Source organism: Sinocyclocheilus rhinocerous, unplaced genomic scaffold, assembly GCF_001515625.1.
Source record: "Sinocyclocheilus rhinocerous isolate Xijiao unplaced genomic scaffold, SAMN03320098_v1.1 scaffold360, whole genome shotgun sequence".
Taxonomy (NCBI): domain Eukaryota; kingdom Metazoa; phylum Chordata; class Actinopteri; order Cypriniformes; family Cyprinidae; genus Sinocyclocheilus; species Sinocyclocheilus rhinocerous.
The window spans coordinates 454,305-469,088 of NW_015653490.1; the positions used below are offsets into that span (position 1 = coordinate 454,305).

Genomic DNA, 14,784 nt, shown 5'->3' on the forward strand with positions numbered 1-14,784 from the left:
CATTATAATTTTTTAATTCATGCCCTCTTTAATCCAAATTTTTTTATTTCAAAATATTAACTTAATCTCATCCTCGCAACCTCTCTCTCTCTCACTCTCGCTCTCTTTTTAGGGATTCAAGCACGGTGAATCCCTGTTGTAATAGTTAGAATGACCAAGGATCAGCAATCTCCACCTAAAACTGATCGGGCAGTTGTAGACTTGAAACTTGGAGGGATGGTAGTAGTCCGTCTACAACAGGGGTCACCAAACTCGGTCCTGGAGAGCCGGTGTCCTGCAAAGTTTTGCTCCAACCCTGATCAACAACACCTGAACCAGCTAATCAAGGTCTTACTTGGTATATTTGAAACTTCCAGGCAGGTGTGTTGAGAAACGTTGTAGCTAAACTCTGCAGGACTTGCCCCTAGAACAACTGCTGTCAATCAAATAATTTGTTAAATAATTGAGAATATGTAAAAAATCTACTTTTGCGAACTAGTCCTAGGTTTTTCGCTAAATCTCGCAAAAAAAAAAAAACCTACAGTACAATTCTCTGGACTCTCTAGGTCAATAATTATAAAAAAATATTTACCTTTACCCTTTGGGTAGCTATAACAGGGTCGTTTAGAAAAGGGACGTGTCCAAATATACCCCAAAACATATAAATCCTAAACGAAAACCCAAAACGTCACAAAATTAGGTGAGCACATGCAACAGGTGATTCTAAACAAGCATGCAAAGTTTTACGAGATTGGACCATTTTTAGCATAGCTTTAAAGGGGTCATATGATGCGATTTCAAGTTTTCCTTTCTCTTTGGAGTGTTACAATCACATAGCTTTAAGTATTCTATGGTCTTTGGCTAAAGTCAGACAACTGTTTGCTTTAAATTTTGTAATTGAACAATCTAATTTAAATAAAAAATATCATGCTCATGCTACATGTATGTAGCATCTTTATTTGGACTGTGAATAAAATACAGTGGTAATAGAGCAAATAAACAGCTTGTTCATGTACTTTTTCATTCTTTCTTGTCTCTTGCTTAAAGAAAAAAAAAAAAAGCAATCGGTGTCAGAATCAGCGCATTTGCTGACAATCAGAATCGTCCATGAAAAATCACGATCGGTACATCTCTAGTTTTTGTAGATAGCCTACTGGTTAGTTTCCTCAAACAGTCATAAATTTGACTGACTATTAACAGCAAGTCAAGAGCGAGTGAGTACACTGGTCCACTTAAACTTGTATATACACAGTAGGTATACACACATAAACACACACATTCCCCATGTTATGGGGTCAAATGTGTGTGTGTGTGTGTGTGTATTTTGAACGACGGGTGCTGTCCTACTGGACTGATTCTGATTGTAGTGATGGGCCGTTTGGACCAAAGTATGCCAGGGCTGATTTTTTGTCCCAGTCCAGCCCTGCCCAGTTCCCTCAACAATAAACCCAATAGGATTTTTTCCATTGGCTTTTGAATTATTGCTCTGTGACCAACAAAAGTTTATGATTCTTGCATGTGTTGTTCATCATGATACTTTTCAGAAAAGAACACAAATTATGAGTCGAAATACAATCACCAGAAGTAAAAAGCTAAACATTGGCCATAAATGAACTACACCACAAATTACTTATATGTCACCATCATTAAGCTCCTGACAACTCTTTCAGTCTTTCATTTTCCCTGAAAGTTTGAGCTAGAACAGTTTGCAAGAACATGGTTATTAACACAACGAAGCTGTGAAAGCAGAGTAGTAGTAAGTATGAGTTGACCTGTTGAAGACGTTTAATGTCCACAACCTCTGCAGTTATATTTAGCAACTTGATAGCAACCACCTTTTTCAAGACAAGTAAAAGCTTTATATAAAATCACAAGGGGGTATTACTGATGCATTTTATGTTGTAGAATAAAATATGAAAGTATCTTGAGCTTGCGTTAACCAAGCACAGACCTTATTTCAGGCATTTAACCAAAAACCCATTGACAGGATAATGGAACCGGAAGTGTTAAAATGCTAACTAGTTTTTGGGTTTTGGCCTACAAAAAAATGCATTATCCCACTCTATATGAGAGGAAAGCAATCTCAGCTTCGGTTTCATGCCGACTTTAAGCTACAGGAATGTCAGCCTAGTTATAGTGATGTTTGCTTTAGCAAAAATACACACAGACACATAATTTTTGTTCGCAAATGAAAATAAGAAACATAAACAATGATTTATATTTTACAGAACGTTCTGATGACACCATTTAGTGAAATTTAAATATTTTCTTACAAAGCATGGTTTTGCACCACTAAATTCCCATTCACAGCAGCATCTTTAGGTTGCAAAGAGGAGAAAGCCAGAAAAAACAGTGTCGTCATCTTCATCTGCGTATAACCAATTAAATAGCAGTTTATCAGCCACTTGCAACCACACTTTGTCTCCAGATTCCAGTTCTAGGACTGCTCCATCTGCAGCCTGGTCCTCACCACTTTGGTAGCTGTCCATAGTGTAGATCACTTGCTGACCATTCTTCATCAGGGCCACTTTTACATTGCGAGAGTACACAGTGATATGGTAGTTGAAAAAATACACTCCGCTGATGGCACAAGTGAAGCGGCCGGTCTCAGGATCATAGTGTCCCTGGCGGTTATAGAGGATTTTATCAAAGCGAATTGGAGCGTTAGCGGCAGGTAATTTGGTGCTTTCGCTCAGTCTAGCTGAGAAGGCACTTTTTGGTATCTCAGGCATGTCCCCCTTTGGGCCTTGCTCCCTGATGTCCCCTTTTGACCCTTTCTCACCACGAACACCAATGCTGCCTTTGATACCTGGGTGGCCGATTTCACCTTTAGGGCCTGGTCGCCCTGGGGGCCCCAAAGGACCCTGTATGCCCTTGTCTCCCTTATAGCCAATGTCTCCTTGTGGTCCTTCAGGGCCTATAGGACCCACATCCCCTTTGATGCCCTGTGGTCCTGGCAAACCAAGTTCTCCCTTCTGACCTTTTAAACCCAGTGTCCCTGGGAAGCCTTGGGGCCCCATTTTGCCAGGTGGGCCCCTTTCTCCATTGTCTCCATGCTTCCCCTTCGCACTGGCTATGCCAGGAACACCTGAAAAAGCACCAACCTGATGATAGCCAAATGAAATTCAAATATTTACTGAATAGTATCCATTTAAAAACTACCAGACTGAATATATATTAGGGCTGGGCAAAAAAAAAAGAAGAAGATTTTTCGATTAATCGTTTTTTTAAATGACGTCGATTCGATATCGATTCTCAAAAGCCGCGAATCGATCTTTTCCGGTATTTATTTCAGCACACATTTAAAACAAGATCTGATTAACCTGAATCTTATCATTAGTCTTCTCCACTAGATGTCACCCTTATTTACCTTGTGTGGTGTTACAACAGAAAGCCTGTCATTCATTCAGCGCTTATCATGGCCATACGCGTGATTCGCAATGCTCGGGTGAAATGCTATAGTAATACTATAAATCTGGAAGCATTTGATATCACGCATAAGGCGCCATGATTTCTGCAATGAATGAATGGCGGATGGAGCGGCGCACTGTTTTGTTTACTACACACATACTAAAGCGCGAATGACGCTCGCGGTGTTTTCAGCTTCAATAAATGTTTATTTTTAAAGGAATAATCACATCTGTTTTCTTTTTATATATAATTTAATTAATAATTAATAATAATAATTAATTAATTGAATAATATTTAATAATTTATGCATTTAGCAGACGCTTTTATCCAAAGCTACTTACAGTGCATTCAGGCTATACATTTTTTACCAGTATGTGTGTTCCCTGGGAATTGAACCCACGACCTACCACTACCATATATATATTACTTACACACACGCACGCACGCACACACACACACACACACCAAAATATAATATATACATTTTCAAATTGAAAATATATGTATATTTATACATATAATAAATTAATTGTTTAATTAATAATTTTTTAGCTTCTTCCTATGGAAGGATTTAGAAAAAGACACAACGAAATTAATATTTACCAGGTTCTCCTTTAGGTCCATCTTTACCAGCTGTGCTGTGTTCCTATATCACCTTTAGAAAACATAAACAGTTGTATTTTTATATGTATTGTATGAAACACTTACATTGCATGCAAGGAGGTCAAAATACTATTAATCTTGAACTTTAAAAGCTAAATGTCAAATGGTACTGCAAACATCTTTCCAAATAATTTTTTACAATGTTGTTTAATTTGTGTACCTATGTGACCTCATAACTTAGCTCAAAGGTGACTGATTAACTGGAGTCAAGCGGTTTGCTTTCATTCTTACCTCTGTCTCCTTTATCACCTTTGGCCCCATCTCTGCCATCACGTCTTGGCATTCCATTGTGTCCCGGGTCTCCAGGGATCCCGGGGTGACCGTACACACAGCCGGTATTTTTTTCAGAAACACTCTGCTCTGCAGCATTGACCAATACAATTAGAAAAAGCATACAAATCTGTGTGGGAAAGAGTATGGTCCTTCAAGCACTTCAGCAGCTGGAGTCCAAGAACTGTCTCTGTGTTTGAGGAAATTAATGTGCACAAACATTTGAAGATTTTTCAGACTTGACATATTGCAAACCTGCTATTTCATTGGTCAGAAAGTCATTGTTTAGATTACTTATTTTACCCAAATATGTCCTCTATTGAAATTCCTTTTTGTATTTTAGTTTAGATAATAATCAACCTGAAACATGCTATTGCCCAATCCATATTATCATAGAGTTTTGCTAACAAAACCCATTTATATTCATTACATTGTGGAGTAAAGCTAATATTAAACTGAACAAACCCTTATGAAAGTCAGTCTGTCACTTCCTTGAAGGCTTTGGGATGTTATGTGATCTTGTGCTTGAATTTACCGTAATTGATTTGGTTGCTTTAGAAATAAAGTCAGTCTAAAGAGCATCATGCAATTCATTGCTCAATGCATATGGTCCCATGTAGCTCCTTATGGGTGTTACTCTATCTTGATTAAATTTCCACTTCAGTGACACTGCAAATGCAGTCCAACGCATCCCAACGCTTGACCTTATGAATCCATTTGGCTTTAAGCTTTTGAAATATGTCATGTCTGCCTTCCTTCCCCTCTTAAAAATAAAAGTTTCAATTAGAGCTAAAAGGTTTCTATGGCCATTTAGGAGAAACTATAACAGAGCTTCAATGTGCCACACCAAGAGAAACGTCTTTGGAATAGATATATGAAATTCAAATATTGTGATTATATATTGCTAAATTAAATAATAATTTCATGCCATTTTAAACAAATAGATCAATATATATAGACTTGATCCCGTGTCTTAAAGGAATAGCTCACCCAAAAATGAAAATAATTCTTAATTATGTTGTAATAATGGTATTAATGTTGTAAATGTTGTTCAGTTTCTTACACAGACTCATCATTTCACTCCATAAGACCTCAATATATTGTAATTTTGGTTTTTGTATCTGATTAGGCGCAGTTATGTTTACTGTCACTGGGCGAAATGTCATTTCAAAATTGATAAAGTTCCCACATAGATTTTGCTCATATTCAAGTTGGTCACGCAAATTCGCCACCTTGACTATCAGAAAGCTGCCTGGTCTGAAAGTAACTTCTGTGTGAACGGTGCTTCATGAATCGCTGCACTATTGACAATATACCTTAATGCTAATGTGATCACACCTTAACCATGTTCTAATGTTTTTAAGAAACTAGATCTAACACATAATGTAACATCAAGAACATTTTTAATCTGTAAAGGACTATATAAGCAATTAAAGAACCCTGCAGCTAAAAATGTCTACTGAAAACTCAAGTATATTTAAAATATTGTACAATATTCTTTAGGTTTAACCATGCAATATTGCATTTTATTTTAATAGAAAAAAGAACACAATAACCAATCATGTTAAGGTACCAATTTATTAAACATTTACATCAAACATGGTCACCAAAACCAAGCTTATTATGAAACTGACATGGAATATTCACACACAACAACGATGGACAACACAAATGAAAATAGTATTAATCTGCATACAGTACTTCTGGTTAGTATGTGCATTGACATTCTTTACTTTTTCATTTTTGCTATTAAAACAGCAAAGGAACTGATCACAATAACAACAGGTGCAATACAGTATCTGGAAGGGCAAACTGTCCTTTACTGTACATTCAAACACTATGTAAAGTAGTAGACTGTTATAGTTGCTGTCTGTTATTTGGCATATCAACACACTGTTCGCTCATAGAGAATAAGGCAGCTGTTTTGACTTGCTTAGATAAAACTATAAGAATTACTATCACTTTGCATACATTTACAAATAAATACATTGATTTATATCACAAGCTGAGCAAACCAAACTTAAAATAGATACATCTAGCATGCTCTAAAACCTCTATACTTCAGTTTTTGACGTTACTAAGACTGCTCTTCTTCATCAAATAGATGCACCATCACAGACCACTGCTTGGTGAGGGCTGGGGTGAGGGGGTTTAAGGTCTTCTGGGTCTTTTAGGCAAGTTGCTGGGCACTATAGTTTTACATAATCTGCCGATGCATGCCATAACCAGTCATGCCAGCCTGAGATGCCCCATGGTTACTACCCATCTGTAAGCCAATCAGATTCTGACCCTGCCGCAACTGCTCCTCAGAAAACTCTCGCCGGTTGCCTTGAGATTTCCTGTCACACGAGATCAAAAAGAGTTCACGCTGAAACAAAACAAAGTCCATTCACAAGTCCAACCAGACAGGACTTAATGCCCCACTATGAATTAGTCTGGCGGTAATCTTCATAGGAATTGTCCTGCTCACCTGTGAAACCAGTCCCGGTTACCTCGGTAATGTCCATCGTCTTTTGTGAGAGCGACGCTACCCAGGGCCATTAGAGTTCTCTGGACAGCTGCCATGTCTTTTCCTTTAACCAAGGGAACCAACAAGCACTGAAGTGACTTTGGCTACACACCAAGAACGCAACTTGCAATGCTTTCTAGGATGATGTATTGTAGTATGCAAGGCCTGGCTGATTTAAAGCAATCTTTCGAAACAATTCAAACTCCTATATTAATTTTCTACAGTGGTTTGCTTTTACAAGCACCATGCTAATTCAGAAGTCCATAAAGTGCTGCTATAGAACTTATAAAAGCAAATTTTACTGTACCTTCCCACAAGTCCACTGTCTGAAAAATGTCTGTGGTTATTACTCCGTAAGCTTCAGCTGCCTGCAGGAACTGGGAGATCTTTTCCATCTGCTTAAAGGCCATCGGAGTCTCTGGGATCTTCTTAATAGGCTCCTTACCACGTGGATACAAACTGTTAATGAGTCTACAGAGGATCTGCAGACATGGATGAATGGGGGAGACAAAGATAAATAAATGATTAATGGAATCATGTTGATGTGATATTGTCAAATTGATATTTACTCACAGTGCCATCCATTAGCCAGTTCTGAAAGTTTTGCTTCCCCGGCTGTGGTTTCTCTATATTTCCTCCACACTGAGCGACAATCCAGTCCATCAGTCGAGACTCCAGCTCTGGGTCATACTTCTGCTCGATCTTCTCCTGCACCTCACGGCTCAGTCCATAACTGGGTCCTCGGTTCGCCATGGTCAGGTTTAATAATTCTAGGTCTTTACCCAGTATATCTAAAAACAACAACAAATTTACACACTAGCTGAATCTGAATCAAAAGGAAGAAAATATAAGGCTTTATGATTTTCCCCTTAGATGTTGTTCTTTCTGTTGTTTTTTTTTGTTACAGTAATTAAGTGTGTATAACTTTTTGTAAATATTAATTCACACATTAACTTATTGTAAACATGAATTTAATATTCCTGTATTATGATACAGACTATCATATATAAATTTGTGTATATGAACACATGGACTGACAAGGGGTAATATTGACCGGGGTGTGGTCCATACTTCTGTTCCCATGCGTGACTTTAAAGAAAAAACTAAGTATCTAAAATTCTAAACCAATAACGAACATATAATAATAATAATCTAGGAGACCATTGCAATCATTTTACAATTCCTTATAGCGTTTGCAAACGCAAAAAGAAACTGCATGTGCATATTTAGCCCAAATTAGTTTTAAACTATTACATTCAAACAGTTACCGATAATTATTTAATTCTACTTGCGATATCATCATACAAATAATTTAGTCAAGGATAAAGATTCACTTACTGCTAGCAGATGTGCGTGTCGTCCTCCTGTGCAGCGAGGCCAAATCCTTCCTGTGGTCAGCGCTCAGAGATGCTGGACTGAAACATCCATGCGGCGGGGGACGGGGCGTGGCTCCGAGCGCACTGTCCGGTGCACGTAATCGGTGAGGCTTGGCTTATGAATATTAATTAGCTTGCGTAGACGGCCACTGGTCGAAAGTAACCAAGTAGCCTCGGCGTGACTTAATTAACATTCATGAGCTGAGCATTTTCGGCGTAAACGTCAGGAATAGAACGACAGAATGACACAAAATAAAGTACACTATAGAACAGAATCAGAATACATTTCAGTAAACAATATTTAACTTTTCTTGGGTACAACTCGTTATCTTAAAAATAAGATTTTATAATATATATATATATATATATATACACACATTATCGTGCAGCCCTACAGAAGATCTAGACAAACCTTTTGCTAGACAAACAGCAGCTTTACCCAAAAGTTATAATGGCACAGCATTGTGGTAAACATGTAAAAAACATGAAAAGACTTTGTCCTCCCACAGTTCACCTTTTCCATCATTCTTGTCTCACACAACAAAACAGGAAGCGGGAAGAAAGTGGGAGGGTCTTAAGGCTGGTTGCTTGGTAACCCCATCCCAAACAGTGTTTCACACCATGGTGGTAAGCTTGTCTATGAGGTCATCGATGGTGTAGACAATGAGCTTGATGTCATCTTTCTCAGCCATGCGGTGCTGGCCGTGGCGCCGCAGAATGACGTCCACGTCGGGGCTCAGCACACGCTCGGCCACTTGCATGGAGATGTGCCAGGGCACGTCCTCGTCTTTCAGGCCGTGAATGAGACGTACGGGGCAGGTGATAGGGATGGGGCTCTGTAGGATGCAGTGGTTCTCCGCCTCACGCAGGAAGTCCATACTCACAGTGTACATGCCCTCCTCGTTACTTTTCGTGGGGATTGTCCATACACCCTTGTCCTCACACTCTTTTCTCACCTGAATAACATATGTGAACTCTCTGACTGATTTTTGAATATCAATACCCCGACATTTGAGACACATTAATCAGCAGGATGATTCTGAACACTAAAGCATGTCAAACTACTTCAGTTGCATCTCACCTCTATAGGAAGTGTCTTAAAGGCTGTAACAAAATGATCTTACACACATACACACACACACACCTCACTGTAACCTTAAATGCGTTTTAATAATAGCAGATTTAAAAAGGAAGAATGAAAAAAGAAGGGGAAAAAAACAGATCCTTTTGCTCTTGTCCTCTCAGTAATAAATAACCAAGCCCATTTCCAATTAGAGTGAGATGCATTACTAATGCATGCAAAATCTGCAGAGAAAAAAGAGAGTGGCACGTGATAAACAGTAAAAACAAGTAATCTACTGCTAAAATAATTACTGAAATAAATCTTTAAGCATGGCTTAAAGCTACTTTTACTACTAAATAAACACTTTTTCTTAAGTAGACCTAAGCGAGTAAATTGAGGAATTTAAATCTTATGTAGTTGCTAATAACATACCCCTAAGATTGCATTAAATTACATTGTACTTTATAGTAGTTTAGAAGTGTAGGCTGAACACCAAAATATAAGGCAGCTTATATAATACCAGCAAGCTCTTCAATTGAGCAATTACTGTCATTTAAATGACACCTGAATGATGTATTCACATTGTTATTCTCATCTAGTCATGCTTTATTTTGATTCAGTAAGTGGAAACTGCATGGTGCCATTTCAATTTGGTGCCCCCAGATAATCAACAGATATAGAAAGGTCAGTCTGGTTGTTAAAAAAAACAAGCTCATCGGACTGGAATGGGGTAAAAAAAAAAAAAAGCCCCTGGCCCATTGAATATATTCGAACACTAATCATGCACGTTAATAAACAACTGAGCTGTTTCTGGAGCAGTGGCAATACATCCTCCAAACAAACAGAGAATGCAGAGGGCAAGAGAGAACCGAAAGGTCAGCTTTGATATAACATGCTTAGTGGGATGTTCAGGTGGGCTAATGTAATAGTACACACAGCACTAATTCCTTATACTATAAACATTTAAGAGTTCAGCACAAACTCGGTCTACTGTACAGTGTTTGTGGTCTAATGTTGATTACAACAAAAGTGTATTTTAAAAAAGCAAATGAATGAGCTCAATTTGGAATCTGTTTCAATATTATGGCCACAAGACAAGCAATGAGTTTAGTATGGCAAGTAAGGGGGAAAAAATTAAGTTAGTAAAGTTATATCCAATTTTACAACTTTTGTCATGAGTGACAACACAATGCCATAAACCCTAAAACTCAAAAATGGCAATAAAATTATGTAATCAGCTTTACAGTTTTAAAGCTCAAATTCAAGATTTAAAGAAGATTTAAATACAACTTTTTCGATTTTCTTTCCAATGCTTCCCCTCAAACGTCTGTTCTGGGAGTCAATTTGGTGAGCACTTTTAATTCATTTAAAATGAATTAAGAGTGCGGATATATAATTTAAAATCATTGCTGTCAACTGAGCTTAAATTGAATATATTGGAATATTCCTTTAAGGAATTTAAGGAATACAGTGACATTAATTACATCAAAATACTGCATATTGATACATAGGCTTTATTTCCATAAAACAGTGTGAAATACGGTAAAAAAGGCACAGAAGCTTAGGGCTACACGATAAATCGCATGCGATATTTAACGCGCATCTTGTCAGTAAAGCCATTCTGTAATCAGCGGTAAATCTCCATCACGTGCGTGCTTTCACATGGAGCAGCATTAACTACACAGAGCCGTTGTTCACTGACAAGCTGCACAAAATATGATCGTGGTTTTGCGCAGCTTGTCAGTGAACAACAGCTCTGTGTAGTTAATGCTGCTCCATGTGAAAGCCCGCACGTGATGGAGATTTACCGCTGATTACAGAATGGCTTTACTGACAAGATGCGCGTTAAATATCGCATGCGATTTATCGTGCAGCCCTACAGAAGATCTAGACAAACCTTTTGCTAGACAAACAGCAGCTTTACCCAAAAGTTATAATGGCACAGCATTGTGGTAAACATGTAAAAAACATGAAAAGACTTTGTCCTCCCACAGTTCACCTTTTCCATCATTCTTGTCTCACACAACAAAACAGGAAGCGGGAAGAAAGTGGGAGGGTCTTAAGGCTGGTTGCTTGGTAACCCCATCCCAAACAGTGTTTCACACCATGGTGGTAAGCTTGTCTATGAGGTCATCGATGGTGTAGACAATGAGCTTGATGTCATCTTTCTCAGCCATGCGGTGCTGGCCGTGGCGCCGCAGAATGACGTCCACGTCGGGGCTCAGCACACGCTCGGCCACTTGCATGGAGATGTGCCAGGGCACGTCCTCGTCTTTCAGGCCGTGAATGAGACGTACGGGGCAGGTGATAGGGATGGGGCTCTGTAGGATGCAGTGGTTCTCCGCCTCACGCAGGAAGTCCATACTCACAGTGTACATGCCCTCCTCGTTACTTTTCGTGGGGATTGTCCATACACCCTTGTCCTCACACTCTTTTCTCACCTGAATAACATATGTGAACTCTCTGACTGATTTTTGAATATCAATACCCCGACATTTGAGACACATTAATCAGCAGGATGATTCTGAACACTAAAGCATGTCAAACTACTTCAGTTGCATCTCACCTCTATAGGAAGTGTCTTAAAGGCTGTAACAAAATGATCTGCTGCTGTGGAAATGCCCACCAAGGCTTTTGTCTTCTCCGGGCGAGCGATAGCAGCCAAAAGCATCAGCCAGCCACCCATACTGGAGCCAACAAGAATCTAGGAGACAACATACTACAGTACTTACAGTCAAAACCAGTGTTCAATGCCATATTTAAAATTATTAGTGACTTCTAGTGGTCACTCTTTAAAATGAATTAAGAATTAAAAGGATAGTTCACCCAGAAATGAAAATTCTGTGATCATTTACTGAGGTTGTTCCAAACCTGCATGAATTTCTTTGTTTTGCAGAACATAAAAGAAGATATTTTCGTTGGAAGTTGGGGCGTTGCAAACAAAATGGAGGCAGATCTGAATGCCAGTTTGCAGTTAGTGGTGGGGGATCTCTCCACTGGATTCACAGCCACCACCCAAGCATGAATAAATGTTTTATTTATTAAGGATGACGACGACGATCAACGGCACAAAACATGCCTAAACGGCGCGAGCGAGCGAGAGAGAGAGAGAGACTGCCTGAATGACCGAGTGCGTCCTCCATCAGGTTAAGTCATATTCATGAAAAAAAATTAGTTTGCGATGTCCTAAGAGTAATGTTGTCATAATATCCTAATATCTTTTCAATGTTTAGGGGTAACGTACTCCCTCATGACTGGTGTCAGTGCTATAAATTGAAGCATCAGCTTCAGCTTTTCCCCGTCGTTTATCCCAGCGTTTACCCCTCACGTCACCAGCTCCGCCCTTGCGCCATAGCTCGTGACCGGAAGAGAAGATTAGTCATTTTGAGGGGGAGGGGAGGTGAACGTTTTTGATTAAAGATTATGAGGGCACATGAATTAAAAAAAAAATAATGAAGTGCACGGATAAATTATTTATAATAAACACTACAGTATTCCATTAAAAAATAAGAATTTTCCATTTTGATTTCATGGTGACTTTAAGGGAAAACATTGAACACATTTATTCAAAAATGAGAAATAACACCTGTATTTCAGTTTATAGAAGTCCTTTTTATTTTTTAAAAAGTCTTCTAAAAACACAAACGCTGGCACTTCTCCAGCTGGTCTAGTCTTTCTAGTCTTACCTGGGGACCTTCAGCGAGTTCATCTAACATGAACAGGACGTCTTTTTTCCATGTTCCAATGTAGCCTTCTGAAAAAACACCCTCAGAAGCTCCATGACCAGAGTAATCGAACCTTTAAATCCACATAAAATGATCTGAGCTTTGTGTGAACTTTTACCTAGAGCACTTCAACACACACTGGTGGGTCATTATTTGATTGCTGAAAAAAAAAATCTGGGCCAAGCAGTTTAAGTTCTTAAAAAATAAAACTATGCATGATTCAAATTACTGTCATCAATATATAAAGTGAGTCCAAAAATCTGAGCAAGGAAAATGCTTCTATTTTGTTTTTTAACCATTTCAACTCAACAAATTTACGTAAAACCTGATGATTATGTTCATGATCCAAAGAGACTATTTAGCTTCAAAGAAAGAAAATCTGACCATCTGTACAGTCACATGATCTGTGTCACAAATTTGCATAATTGATTAGTGGCCTAGATAATACAGAATCTTAAATCCTTTGACACCATAACATTTATTTGTTTAATTTATTTTTTCTTCAAAATTCCAGTTACTTTTTACATTATTTACATTGAGTCTCAGATATTTGAGCCCCCACTGCACATATAAGTGAATGATTAACAGTCACAAACCTCAGACAGGCATGACCTAGTGACCTGCAGAACTCTTCCAGGGCCTCTGCCTTCTGTCCGCTCATGTTGGATCCATATCCAGGCAGGAACACGACACCAGGACTCTTTCCTTTCACTCTCCGATAGGCCAGCTTTGGATGATCTGGCCGTGATATGTACTGTACTGTAGATTTCTGTCTAACTCCTGCAAATAAACACGTCTACAGGGCTTTAGAGTTTATAGATCTGCAATTCTTGTACTAGTGTTCAAAAGACTGTGCTCAGTATTTAAAAAAAAAAATACATTAAAAACATTAAACAGAAATATTAAATTTTAAAAGAAAAGTTTTCTACTTTAACATATATTTAAAAGTGTAATTCATTCCTGTGATGGCAAAGATGAATTTTCAGCATCCATTAGTTTTAAAGGTATAAAAGAGCTCTTCTATCACGCTTTCTAGTTTTTGGAGATAACGTGCAGTGTTATGCAGAGAATCCCACTCCCCTCAGGCGTTTTCATGCCACACCCCCTTCATTTGCCTAGTTTTTAACAAGCGGAGCTTCTATTTTTGTTATCTAAATGCAGCTTGTTATAAGTTTACTTGTACTGACCTTCGAAAATCTTCCACCTGATAGTGCCGACAGCTCCATTGCCCGAGCTCTGTAAAAGTCCTCTCCAACAGTGCCTCAACACCACCGCTGCCATGCTGTCTCACCCCCCACCGCGGAAATAACGCGAGAGCATATGGGTTGCCATGTTAACAACGGCATTGAAATCACCCATCGCGCGATTTTGCAGTGTTGCCAAATATACAGCAAATTACACATTCAAATCCCCCCCTTCACTTTTTTTTTGCATCAACGTCCTGAGCTGTACTACTCAGAAACATTTTAAAGATTATTTTAAAGATTATGATAGTTTGAGCAACTACAAAATCTGTTCAAAGAATTGCATCCCTGACTGAAAGAATAAGGTCAGAGCATCTCTATCCAATTTCTGACCAAATTTACAAGACTTTTCCAGTTGCTTGTTTTACTGGATAAGCATTTTAACACTCAAAAACAATTTCTAGCCAATGAAATATCTAAGAGCTAGGTGCAAACAGGGAAATGTATAGTTGCTATAGAAATGTCCGTGCCTTCTTAATATTTTATTTAATTGTTATGGCTTTTTCAGGCCTGGAAATCACAATTAAATGGGGGGGGGGGGGGG

At 38.5% G+C, this 14,784-nt stretch overlaps 3 protein-coding genes and 1 pseudogene across 3 annotated transcripts; all 4 read right to left on the bottom strand.

The window, feature by feature from the left end:
- Nucleotides 1-2,297: 2,297 nt before the first annotated feature.
- LOC107716380 (complement C1q and tumor necrosis factor-related protein 9A-like) lies at nucleotides 2,298-5,670 on the bottom strand (annotated as a pseudogene).
- Nucleotides 5,671-6,047: 377 nt separating this feature from the next.
- LOC107716421 (transgelin-3-like) lies at nucleotides 6,048-8,450 on the bottom strand. The gene is made up of 5 exons (XM_016522871.1): nucleotides 8,171-8,450; nucleotides 7,406-7,623; nucleotides 7,140-7,314; nucleotides 6,794-6,896; nucleotides 6,048-6,662 (listed from the first exon to the last, which is right to left on the bottom strand). Exons 2-5 carry the CDS (start codon nucleotides 7,583-7,585, stop codon nucleotides 6,521-6,523), a joined length of 600 nt encoding a protein of 199 aa, XP_016378357.1. The 5' UTR covers nucleotides 7,586-7,623; nucleotides 8,171-8,450; the 3' UTR covers nucleotides 6,048-6,520.
- A 229-nt stretch (nucleotides 8,451-8,679) lies between these two features.
- LOC107716422 (mycophenolic acid acyl-glucuronide esterase, mitochondrial-like) lies at nucleotides 8,680-9,323 on the bottom strand. The gene is made up of 2 exons (XM_016522872.1): nucleotides 9,290-9,323; nucleotides 8,680-9,164 (listed from the first exon to the last, which is right to left on the bottom strand). Exon 2 carries the CDS (start codon nucleotides 9,099-9,101, stop codon nucleotides 8,823-8,825), a length of 279 nt encoding a protein of 92 aa, XP_016378358.1. The 5' UTR covers nucleotides 9,102-9,164; nucleotides 9,290-9,323; the 3' UTR covers nucleotides 8,680-8,822.
- A 1,904-nt stretch (nucleotides 9,324-11,227) lies between these two features.
- LOC107716420 (mycophenolic acid acyl-glucuronide esterase, mitochondrial-like) lies at nucleotides 11,228-14,303 on the bottom strand. Its single transcript, XM_016522870.1, has 5 exons — nucleotides 14,184-14,303; nucleotides 13,593-13,776; nucleotides 12,958-13,069; nucleotides 11,838-11,975; nucleotides 11,228-11,712 (listed from the first exon to the last, which is right to left on the bottom strand). Exons 1-5 carry the CDS (start codon nucleotides 14,275-14,277, stop codon nucleotides 11,371-11,373), a joined length of 870 nt encoding a protein of 289 aa, XP_016378356.1. The 5' UTR covers nucleotides 14,278-14,303; the 3' UTR covers nucleotides 11,228-11,370.
- Nucleotides 14,304-14,784: the final 481 nt, after the last annotated feature.